We start from the raw sequence: 12,751 nt of genomic DNA, 5'->3' as shown, positions 1-12,751 counted from the left end.
GGATTTGGAGCTTTGCTTTCTGCTCTAATTCTAAATCAGAAATGTGTCACTTGTACCTCTTCTTACTGAATCTGGATAAACTTTTGTCATATTGTAAAATGCACTCATTGCTGCCACCCACACTCTTGTTCTTAAACGTCTTCAGGTCTTTTAAACACAAGGACACACACATTTGATTTGAAGTACAAATTGGCTCAAACTACAAATGAAAACACTAAGGAGATAATTGTCTGTGAAAAAGACATGTGATTATACAACTGTTGAAGATTATTATTGTAAGATGCTACAGCAGGACAACAGGTGTCCTGGATTCAAATAAGCTTTTTTATTAGATTGTCCTAAATCTTTTCAGTAATGAAGAAAATAAGACTTATAAGCTAATGAACCAGAACTTTTTTTTTGCCACAATTGAATGACTGTTGAGTGTAGCTGTTAACAGTAAATGTTGTTATTCACAACATACCCAAGTGGCATCACTTAAACCATTCATTCTGCCACATGCTGTTCATCCTCTTGACAAGCCAGATGTTTCGAGTAAGACGGAAATGCCCCTCTGGCCGGTTTAGTCAATGGGCTGTAAAAACAAGGAATTGACACAGTCAGGATTCAATACAGCGAAGGTTTGAGACAGAAAACTAGTGAACGTTCTTAGGTGTGTGTTTTATATGTGAATGTTTAACCAGCAACCAAGGAAGTTTAAAATGTCAGAAAAGAAACCCCTTCAGCAAACCTCAAGTACACTGAAAAAAAACAACAACTTTTTAAAGCAAGCTGAAACGTCATTGGTCAACGCTTTCAGAAAAGCACTCACACATAAAATCCTGACCCAACCTGGGCTTTTCATCTCTTCTCAAATCCCAAAGACTGGAATACATTAACTTTACAATCTCGACATTCCAATACGGAGCCAATTTTTTAAGTACTACACGGTCTGTACTTGCTTGCACGGAGAAATATTGGCATCATATGATTATTAAATGCAGCGTGGTTTTCACACTTTGGATGTGGACACTGTCTGAATAGATGACTTTCAGAGAAGAATGGATGAAGTTTAGATCCCTCGCTCAGTTTCCTGGGTTTGACTGTTGCTTGGTAATATTCTTTTAGTGGGAAAGATTCATCAGCAATCTACATTTCGTGAGCTCTTCAGATATAGTACAAAGACCAAACAGTGTTTAGACTGGTTTTCTTAAGATAGAGTGACTTGCTTTCAGCTGCAATAGTAATGCAAATCTTGCAACTTTTATTGCACTGAAAAGCTCAAGCTGATTATCTCTGAACTTCAACATCTGTGCAAATATAGAATGAATAGCTAAATTTACATGGCATTACAAAAATTAAAACCTATATATATATTTATTACAATTAAATACTATTATTGCAGGGAAATGTACAGCAGTAAGAATACACCCAGTGCGTTTGTGGTCAAAAAGCACACATCTTTTATCAACATATTTGCACAGGTTTGGAAGTTTTCCTTTTTAATAGTACAAGTTATAGGTCTCTATACACCATAATGAATATAACATCTTTGTAAAGCCCAGAGCAGTGCACTAGTTCTTTATCCATCAATAGATGGCGCTTGTTGCCTTGCAAGTATAAACATCTTCACCAAGAGCTTACTGCACTTCTAATCACAGATTCATTCAATCAATAGAGAGGTAGAGAAACAACAGGAGTAAGGAAAGAGTTCAACACTCCACTACGGTCTAACTCCCCTCTCAGAGTTGTTTTATTACATCACTGGATCTCTGTTAGTGGGGAATAAGCAAGTATTCAGCATTTGAATGTTGATTATAATCAAAGTAGAAATACTTTAGATCATCAGGGCAGTTTCAGCCAAAACAATACATTGAGTTTTGTATAATTATTGTACTTTGAATACTTATACTAAAACTTAAGCTGCAATTTAACCAGTGTGGGAAAAGCTATGAAACACAGCAGAGGTAATGCATAAATATGTTACTTTCATTACACATATACATCTTATACATCATTTGTCACTGCAAACATGGAAAAGTTTCTTTGGAATATTGTAAGCAAGCCTGCAGTTCATTGTTAGAGCTGCAGATTTAAGAATAATTTACAGTTTATACCAAAGGCAGAGGCAGTTTACAACTGAGTGGGCAAGCAGCATATGAATAATGCACCACATAACATTTACAGTATTCACTGAATAACAGAGTGCAACAGAGCCTTTAGTAATGCTTCTCTCGTATCTGACAAAAAATCTCTCAGGAGAATTTAAAAGTAAACTGTGTATGTGAGAGGGACTATTTTGTGTTCAGATCCAGATAGAGTCGCTTTTCTGATCAGTAAAGAAGATAAGAGAGAACATTTCAGCAGTTTTTCTTTTTTCTTTAATTTTGTAAGTAATTTTGTGTGGGCCATTTTTGTCTTTAATGGATAGGACAACTGAAGAGAGAGAGGAGATGTTGGGAGGAGAGAGTGGGGGATGAGGTCATATTTGAATGGCTGTGGTCTATAAGATGAGGGCTGTAACCACTGCACTATACTTACGCCCCATGAGGCAAATGTCATGACAAACTGTCAATCAATTAAGATTTTCACTCATTTGCATCTGCATTCTTGTGCCTTATTCGCTAAATCTTAATGTTAGTTAAGTTAATGTGTATTTGTTGACATGGGGAGTAACATGCATCAGGCTGAGAACTGAATCAGTTTGTTTTTTAAAGATTTTAAGTGGGAAGCACTGCCTTTTAAAATTTTAAATTGAAGATAAAAAAAAAAGTCCATGTCATGAAATTGAACACACAGATGACAAGACGGCCCTTACACCTGCAACGTATAGTATTTGGTGTACATTTTGGAGGAATCAATCCTACTTTGTGTTACAAGAACAGAATTAGAAAAGCTTTCCCTCTCACTAAAACCAAGTTAGAGAAGCAAAGGTGTGAAAAAGAAGCTGACCTAAATTGTATTTCCTAGGTGCCACATCGCTCATTAATCAAGTGGATACAATATTAACGCATTGGATACATATAAACCTGGTTATTGTCTTATTCCTCCCTCAGTTAATTATTGTTTTGTGGTTTATTTTCGGAGAGGCTAATTATTTTTGCATACAGATCTTTTGAGTTTTACTCCTCACATGCTTGCAGTATAAAGATCTTATTTTTTACTTGAAGCATGCGAGGAGTGAAACGTATTTTCATAAACAGAGATTGAAGACAGTGATACTTGTGCATATCACAGTGAAAGGACAGTTCAAGGTGAAAGACGAGAGGATATATGGGTGTAAGGGAATGTTTGGAATAAATGCTCAACTTAATGAATTACTAACTTGCTTTAAAATGTCCTGAGCATCAAGTCAGAACTCAGAGTCCTCATTCAGTGTTGTACATCTTCTGTAAGTCACTGACATGGTATGAAATGATTTACTATCATTTAACCTTTATATTAACCACAGAAAACAAAGGTTATTTGAACTGATATGACGTATAAAACAAATGTACTAAACAGTTGTTAAAGAGGACTCGGTCTTGTGGTCATGAATGATATTGCTCCTCCTCTTTAACTTTGTTTTATGGTCGGGTAGGTCGTATCCTGTACCGTATTGTGTTTTATTGTTGCGTTTGTTTGGTACTGTTTTTTAAATGCTGTAGGTGTGTGGCAATGATTTACTTGCTCCATAGTTGTCCCAACATGAAATAAATAAACTATTTATCAGAAGTGAATTCTCCATTGTAGTCTAGTCTGTGATTTTAAACAGGTTGATGGTGAATAAAAGACATAAGCGCTTAAATATACAACATGGGTTACATCTCTGACTTGTAGATTCTGATTAATTGTTGTATTTTTTGGGCCCATTTTTTACTTCCTTTGCACGCTCTGGGGGTCCAATCTCATGAATGTCCTGTTTTTCCTCATCCACTTTCTTTATGACTTCAACCATTACTTTCTCAGTCTGAAGTTGTTCTTGGTATTGTCCGTCAGATAACAGTGTCTCTTCATCTGGAATCGAATTTATGTCATCACATTTCTGAGAGAGGAGTCTGCTCTGCTCTGACGCAGCATCTGAAACATCCTTGGATAGCTCGTTATACGGTTCTCTTTTCCTGGACAGAAAAACTGAACCACTGGCTTGCCCTTTGGAGCCCACTGGGCTGGTGATGTTGGCAGCTCTGTTCTCCTGGACAGTGGTCGTCACATCAAAGAAGCTCAGCTTCATTTGAGGCTCATCAGTAGGGACGTTGGGAGAATATTTAAAGGAGTTTCCAGCGTAAGCCAAGGTGGAGCTTGCAACTTGACCTCCAACCCCCCCTTGTGGTTTACCCTTCATCATTCCAAGGACTTCATAGCGGAAGCTGGAGATGTCCTGCTTAAGCTCCTTACAATATATACCAGAGATATAAACAAAATCAATATAAAAACAGGTATTTAAGAGAACTATTATGAGTAACAGCAAATTACCTTAAAATTCTCTTCCGTCAACCCTTCCTCAGTCTTTGCATCTCTGATCCTTGAAGCAACATAACGCTTTACAAGGTTTCTCAAAACCTCCTGGAAAGACACAAATTTAAGGTAATTTGAATAAAATATCAAATTTCAAATGTAGAAATTAAACATCAACAGATCATAAAATAAAACAAATTACTACCTGATACTCATGGTTTAATCTTACATTTACTGCAGCACGTCTCTGCAATCAAAGAATAAATTGTTACTTTACAAAGCAACACAGTACAGCAGTAAGTGCAGGGCTCTTTCAGTAGAAGGTCTTCTGATATTTAATAACATACTGTAGCACCGAGTTCATTTAGGAAGAAAAACAGGCAATATGATGTAATATTAATTATTTCGGAGTCATCTGTTTGAGGCTATGACACGAGACAGGTATTGAAACTGAATGCAATGCAGTAGAGAGAAAAAGGGTCAGAACAAATCTACAGTATGAAAACTGCTTACCCCTAATGTTTCAAAGGTTTCAAGCCGTATTAAGTGGGCTCCTCTAAACAAATGTGCCTTTACCCATCCAACTAGATAATACACTGACTTTGGACTGGGTATTATATTAAATGGAGATGGCAAAGTCCCTCCTTCCTCAAAATAGCTCATCCATAATTTTGTTCTTGCAAATTTCCACTCTATATCTGCGTGGTCCTGAAAGAAAAACAAACAGCAATTTATTAAAACCTTTTGTGAAGAAAAACAAGAAATATTAGAGTAACTCTGAAGTAGGTAGGTCAGCCACATAACTCACAGCAATGTTCTGGTAGGAGTTGTTCATCATTGCAATAAGCATGTTCAGAAGTACTACCAGTGAGATGACATTGTATGTTCCAAACATGGTACTGCCAACAAACTCAGTGAATTGATGGTCTGGTTCCACATTGGTCACATAGAGGGAAATCAGGCCAAATACAGACCAAAATAATGACTGCAGCGTCTCGAACAGCCTGGAACACAAATAACAATACCTCCCATTATGCACTGCTGAATTGAACATATTAATCATGAACAATGTAGATTTGTCTGGAAAAATATTTAAGCATTTCAACTTGCGTGGAAAAGGCATTGTTCTGTCCACTGCAGCGGATACCCTTGCATTTACCGACCTCATCTGTCTCATAATAAAAGTAGAGCTGGTTGAGGCCATTGGCAAAGGCTAACAACACTAGACAGTAGATGAAGAGGAACTTGAGTATGTCGAGGAGCATGCGGCCCAGTGAGATCTGTAAGGGGCCCAAATGAGAGTTGGCAGTAAAAAGGCAGATGAGGCGAAGTGAGCTGAAGATGTTGGCGATGGCAAACAATGCCTCGGCCACCAAAGTTGGGTGCCACATGTCCCAGCTGTTTCTGTCTTTTGGCCCACTAAACTGTAAAACGATGAACAAAGAAAAGAGAACAATTAATGCATTGAACCATTAGAAACAGAAGTTGTAAAAGTTGAACTTAAAAGTGATACCATGTATTTGAAATTTCTCCCTAGAAGAAATCTATGATTAAGACTGGGGATAATATACATGTTAGGTATTTAAAATCAGGTGCAAATTCTTCAATTGAGAAGACTGTTAAACATTAAGTACCTTTACATAAGCAACAATCTTCAGAGAAATGGTGGCAAGATACAGGGAGTTCATTATGAAGTCCATTAAATTCCACCAGTCATCCAGGTAGTCTTCTAAACCACTATCCCACATCTGTTTGATCTCAGTCCATACAAAACCTTGGAGATATTAAAAACAGCAGGGGGTTGAAATGAAATGTAGCAAACAAGCAGTGTGGTGATCTTACGCATTGGCATGTTCACAGTACACATCTCAGTTTGATATCCTTTATATATGAATAATACCAGTGTGCAGATGTACAATGGGTAAGATAGCATGAACTTAAAAAGCTGTTAATTGGTGTGCGTGTTACCTAGCACCCAAGGCAGGATCATCCATTCCACTTTAGTGGGTGCTGGGCCCTGAAAGTTGGAGTCAGCATAGGTTATATGCTGAGAGGCCAGGAGGAGCAGGAAGAGGAAGGTCAGGTAGGAGGCAGTGTGACAGATGAACTTGATGAAGGGCTTGCGAATGAATAAACCATAGCGGCTTGTCGGAATGATCAGATAAACCATGGATAATAATGGGAAGAGGAGGCCTATGAAGATACATGTGATGAGCTTTGCTGCCCAGTGTCGTCTCCTCCAACCCGGGAATTCATCATACCACCGGGACGCCAAGAGCTGCTGACAGTTTGGCTGAGCAACAAACTAAAAACAAGCGAGAGACAAAAAATAGGCATGTTGACAATTTCAACTCTCATTTCTTCATCATGCTGTTCAACTATTAACAAAAAAATCAAAGCTGTAAAAGCTGTATTCCAAATGTACCGTTCCTCACAATTTCCAACCAACAATTTTTAATTGTATGGCTATCTTGGCTTGAATTTTTTACGTGTGCGCAATTTCTCTTTTGAACTTGAAATAAATGATATAAATAATATGCTGGAGAGTAAGCATGTCTCTTAAAATAAATGTGAAACGAGTTTCAGAACAGTTCCTAGCCACTTCAACTTCTCCTGTTTATTAACAAAACTGCTTACTCCAGCACCACAAGGATAAGTGTCTACAAATAACAGGAAGGAGGATCTAAGACTGAGTAATGTTGTTCATGGTAACCTTATTTTATTTTGACTATTTCTAAACTGCTGCTAAACTGCTGGTTTATATCATCTCAGATCTGATTCTTCGAAGTCCTTATCTGACCCTTACAGGAAGATAAAAGGGCCTGCATCTCAGCTTTATGTAGAGCTAGAAACAACCCCACATGTAAGAGGTCTCTAAAACAAGAAATACTCTGTCCCCTAGCAGTATAAAAACCACACACAAAAGATTTCCAATCATAAGCAGATTGTAAATTACCAGCAAACATTGTACTATCTGGACCATTATACTTTCTTATACACTAATGTAACTTCAATAGTTTACCAACAGTTTCAAACTCTACCTGGTACAATCATAAAAGTAACAGCAGATGTAATGGCAAATGTTAATAGCATAGATGTGTCTTGTAAGCATGCAAAACAAAAGTTTCAAGAGGGCTAACATTTCTTAAATGTTCTCATATCCTTTGTTAAGAGATTATTGTCAAATCTGTTTTCCATCCACATTACCCTGCCCTCTGAGATTTGATATACGTATCCTGTGGACATCTGCAGATGGTGATGGAAGTTAATTTCAATTTAATCAAGTTACAGCCAAATGGATCCGAATTATGGTAGTACATAGCTTCAAATTGTATGTGATGAGCTCATCTATCAATGCAGAGTCTGACATCTTTAATGTTTTCTCGTGTCTGTGGTGAGATGTTAACTTGCCTTAACATGACTGGAGGCAAAAGGTGGCATCTGGTGGCACCAGTTTTAGAAGGTGAAAATTGCCCCATTCACATGTCACAACAATCACCCCTTCAAAACAAGGAGAATTCTATCCTAAGGCATATTCTTAATTTTTTACGAGCTAAAATACTTCCTCTGTTCCACATTGAATGGATATCATACGCATTTACAAGCCAATGATACGGTCTGCTCACCAAATAAAAGCACACATCTTTAGGACTCTTGTTCACAGAAATCTACGAGCGGCATCTCAAAAACGCATTCAGAGAATGTGTAATAATAACTGAAGATATGATTACTCTGGTCAGAGCATATCGACTGCAGAGTATCAGGAGAAGAGAATGAAGCATCTTTCTTGAACAGATTAAGGGATCATTTTGACACTAATAATTTGCACATCCAGTAAGTGCTGTTGGTCTTTGTTCATTTAAACTCTGTAACCACTTTGGTGCCTTTTCATAAGTGAAGTTCTTAACAGCAAAAACTTCAGAAAAGCCAAGCTAAAAGACAGAGTGTTTGTTGTTTGTCTGGTTGTTAGCATAAATTGACCTGAACATTCAATGTAACGTGCCTAAACACATGGCACTGGCTGTACACAACATCTTAACAATGGCCACCTCTGAGAAGTTAGGAAAGGAAGGGCGTGAAAACAATGAAAACTTCTGTATTTAACTAGTTGTACAAGTTAAATAATAACCTTGTTTTAAAGGTTCTCCATTAAAAAGCTTTCTGACTATGTTTGTTCAGTTTGGGGCATCTGATGCATAAATGGCTAAAAATAAAGACAATTATTTTCTTTCTCGAAATGTCACCTACTTGAAAATATGATCTCATGTGCAATGATATCCTCATAAGGTGCAATAACATCTAAAGTTACAGCTTATACTATGTAAGACTGTACTGAGTAGATTTGTTTTCCTAATACTTTCTTCTTTCAATTACAGTATGGATGTATATGAATGCATGGCCCAACACATTTGTGTATGTGGTGACTGATGTTATAATCATTATCACAGTTCATTAGCGATGTACAGCAATTAATATTGTACACTGTACAATGCGCACAAAGGCATGCTATTCCACACTATTCCATGTTGAAATCAGAACAGTGTTAACTCTCACACACTTTTGTTTGTTGGTAATAATAATAAAGAAGACTTCTGTGTAAGCCTGGGTCATAAACCAACCTCTTTTAGGGCAAGTCCAAACCTTAAGACTACAAAAAGAAGCCACGTTAATTTATGCTTAATAAACTATTTTGTAGAATCTGGTCTTACAACTGGGTCACAATCAAACGTTTTTGAAGTGGTCCAGCTTATGCAAGAATTAGTCATTTGCATTAATATATAGTGTGTTCTTTGTGCTGCAGCTTTTCAGGTGAATGCCATCTTTTTTGAAGTGTTCTCATCATAGAATGTGCAGCACAGTATGAGACACTGTGCTGTTGATGTTTTTAGTATTATACGTTGATGTGGTAGTTAACACTCTAGATTGTGATGTTCAAAACATCCATCTGTGGTCACACCAATAGCCACTGAGCCCTTGAAGTTCATCTTTGAAACCTTTTGCCATGGAGACCAACTGTGTCACATAGAGCTTCTGACTGTCACACTGATCTTTGCTTCACACATTTCCAACTGTCTCGTTAAAAATATTACAGATATGCCATCAAGCATACAAAATCTCTTGAAATGCTGAGAAAAGTTCTAATCATACAATCAGGAGGTCTTAACATTTAACTGTTCAAATACTGAACAACTGCTGTGTACAAAGAAGAGCCAAAAGCTCCAGACAGGCTATTGGACAAGTGGAACAAAAAATAAAACCACTGAGACCTAGTCTGTATTAAGAGTTAGGGTCTGTTACCAGGAAATCAATAATTATCCATCTTACAATGGATGTGTCAATTTTTAGTAGCTCTACTTTCCATCGAATGACAGAAGGTTGTCAGTGCATCCAGGGGATAAATACAAGATGTAAAATGACAGTAAGAGGTTCCCTCCCTATTAAAATATTGACTTTGTTTTTCAGGGAAGTGGCCATCACTTATTCCATCATTATCCCCAATTATGCAATTGTCATGGGACTGTCTGAGAGGGCTACAGTAATGCACTGCTAAAAGACAGCTGGGCAATTACATGTTGTTCTCTCAATGGACATCTCCACCCTTCGAATGCCATTTACAGCTCATCTTGGTTTGTAATTGTTATCTAATCAATGTTGTGCTATCTGTAGATGCTATATTTCTTGTTGTAAACCTACATCAAGTAAACCTACAAACCCTCAGTTCTCAGTTGCTCGTATGTGTGCGTATGTTGCCTGTGGCATCTTTTCCACCTTGAAGATAACAAACTGACTGTAGGTGATTGCAGCCAGGTGACATCATCATCATCAACAAAGAGCTTACCTCTTTCTGACAATATTTGATAGCCAGCTTCAGTCGAGCTAGATCGTTATTGCTGTCATCCGACAGAGGGTTGATGTCGTCTCGGTAGTTGAGGACTATTTCCAACTCTTTGGAGCTTCGGGTCTGGTCTAAGAGGTCCTTAGCAAATTGTTTACAAATACGGGACAGCTCCTCGTACTCTGCCTTGAACTCATTTTCCACTGTGCTGAGCTGTATCAGCTCCCAGCTGAGTTGAAAAGCCGTGAGGAAAGGATCCTCACTGGAGACAGCTATGAGCGATGGGCTGGCAAGGGCCTTGTAGATGTTAAGTCGAGAGCGTGAGTGACGCAGGCCATCCACATCTGAACTGGACCCGCACTCTACGCAGTTACAGCGCACAGCATGTGGCTGAGGTATGGAAACACCTCGCTGCACCAGCAGTTTGATAATTTCATAGTTGTTGGTGTGGGCTGCAAGGATGATGGGTGTGATGTCTGGAGTGAAGTCTGAAAACTGTTTGTCCAGTAGCATGGGGGGGACCTTTTCAATGAGCAAAAAAGAGGAAGAGACAAATAAACTGACATGAAGTTACAGCACATTTTAAATTACAACTTTAGATTACAACTTTTACCTACTATTTAAACCACCAACAGAAACAAATAGTTGATTGGGTTTATCTGCGTCTGCTCCTTGACCATAGAATCTAACAGCGAGCATGCAGGAAATGACTTGTGTTTCAAAGGGCGTCAAAATATCACTGGGAGTGAAAACTAAATCCTGTTTTTTACAGAATTCAGATCAGCACCTCAAAAGGAATCAGTTATTTTCAGCAGAAAACAGAATATTAAAACAACTACATAAACATAGACGTCTGACCGAGTGGAGATCATGTAACTATTTCTCCACTTTATCTCTTTCACATCTACGCTAAAGAATGAAAAGACTGAGAAACTCTCACTGCTGACACTTTAATTCACTCCGACTTCACATTGACCTGTATGGATTTTGAGTGCCATCCTAGCAGCTTATAAGTCTAGTAAGGGCTCTTTGTATTTGAAGGATGGCAAATTCTGTTACCAGAATCTTTAACTTAAATCACATTACTGCTTATATTGTTGAGTTTGTAGAGTGCTCAGGTGTGAATAAATAGGACCAGCTGGTATTATGTTATCACAGATCTACATTACCTGTTTTTCCCCCCGTGGTTTCTTGTGGTTCAGCAGCAGCTCCACAGCCCCCACCACTTCTTTGCGGATGGCATGTAGCAGGGCATCACCCACATACACATTAAAGCTGAGCAGCAGCTCAATGATCTCCAAGTTCTCGTTGTCAATTGAGATGAGCAGGGCTGTCCGTCCCAGAGAGTCAATGCAGTTGATGTTGATCCTGAAGTAGATCTCAGCCTCCTCCAGAGCTTGTTTCACACTGGCATAGTCCCCTTTTAGAACAGCGCCCAGGTAGGCCCTCTCCAGAGCGGAGAGCTCGGACTCTGCCCGCACTATCCGCAGCGGGATGCGGTCCCTGTATGAGGAGCTGTCAGCTTTCCTGTAATAAAGCTGTGACATTGCTGCTACAGCATCACAGTCTCAACTGAGAATGGATGAGAAATAAAAGGAGAGGGCGAAAACATGAGATCAAGTTTCAGTTCAAGCTTTGATTATTCAGACACAGTAGGACATATTCAACTTTGATCAATATACTAGCTAGTTAAAAAACAAGGATCATAACAGAAGGGAGCCTAAGCTTTAGGGGCCAAGACGCCTTGCAGGTAGTATTTATTAGAGATGATTACTGGATGATCACTGCTAAATTGTCTGTCCAAACCATGGTGTATTTTAAGGAGAGAATTTTAAAATGCCATAACATTTTTTTCTAACTAACACATGCATTTCAGTTGTGAATTAGCTCATGATGATCTTCAAGGCATTTTGGCCAGAAACATTAATTTATAGTAATCATTCAAATATTATTAACGTACACTGTTTAAGTGAAAAACGCAACACTTCCTGTTGAAATCTTCAAGAGTAAACGCTGACATGAACACAATATCAAACATGTTAAGCTATTTTTTGAGAAGAAAGAACATCTTAAACAAAGTTACTTGTTGACTTCCGCGAGGTGAAGATAAGCGCCAAATAAACACAAACACTTTACCTTTGCCCTGCTGCTCTGTAGTTGTGATTTCGTTCAAAAACAGCAGAAATGTTCGACTGTCAGACAGGAAACTTGAATGATCGGATCCTCATCTATGACTGAAGTCTCCACTGGAGACGCAATGTAATTTAAGGGCATGTCATGTAATCCCCTGCCCACCCCCTTTCGCTCCTTCGGCAAGGATATTAAGGATTATATTGCAGTTTACTAACCTACTGTACACATGTCTTTACAAAATACACGCCACACATGTGTTGGGACAAGAAGTGACTTGCGGGAAATGTACTCATGAATGAGCTGAGCGAGTCAAGGACCCATTTAGTCTTTTAATGTTTGCTTTTTTTACAGCACACCAGGAAACTG

General features: G+C 38.4%; 1 protein-coding gene across 1 annotated transcript; it reads right to left on the bottom strand.

Annotated features, from left to right (window-relative positions):
- Positions 1-1,452: 1,452 nt before the first annotated feature.
- Positions 1,453-12,647, bottom strand: trpc4b (transient receptor potential cation channel, subfamily C, member 4b). The gene is made up of 11 exons (XM_061046998.1): positions 12,389-12,647; positions 11,422-11,824; positions 10,256-10,774; positions 6,385-6,721; positions 6,051-6,190; positions 5,527-5,840; positions 5,225-5,420; positions 4,930-5,124; positions 4,622-4,663; positions 4,435-4,524; positions 1,453-4,351 (listed from the first exon to the last, which is right to left on the bottom strand). Exons 2-11 carry the CDS (start codon positions 11,797-11,799, stop codon positions 3,806-3,808), a joined length of 2,757 nt encoding a protein of 918 aa, XP_060902981.1. The 5' UTR covers positions 11,800-11,824; positions 12,389-12,647; the 3' UTR covers positions 1,453-3,805.
- Between the last annotated feature and the right edge of the window lie 104 nt (positions 12,648-12,751).

The sequence above is a fragment of the Labrus mixtus genome, chromosome 9, assembly GCF_963584025.1.
Source record: "Labrus mixtus chromosome 9, fLabMix1.1, whole genome shotgun sequence".
In the NCBI taxonomy this organism is placed as follows: domain Eukaryota; kingdom Metazoa; phylum Chordata; class Actinopteri; order Labriformes; family Labridae; genus Labrus; species Labrus mixtus.
This window is presented reverse-complemented; position numbering and strand designations above follow the sequence as displayed.

Coding starts and splice junctions, on each gene's coding strand:
- trpc4b (XM_061046998.1), bottom strand. CDS start 11,799: ATGTCACAGCTTTATTACAGGAAAGCTGACAGCTCCTCATACAGGGAC. Junction 5,125..5,224: donor ACTCCTACCAGAACATTGCT/GTGAGTTATGTG, acceptor TTTTTCTTTCAG/GACCACGCAGATATAGAGTG. Junction 4,664..4,929: donor AAACCTTTGAAACATTAGGG/GTAAGCAGTTTT, acceptor CTTTGATTGCAG/AGACGTGCTGCAGTAAATGT.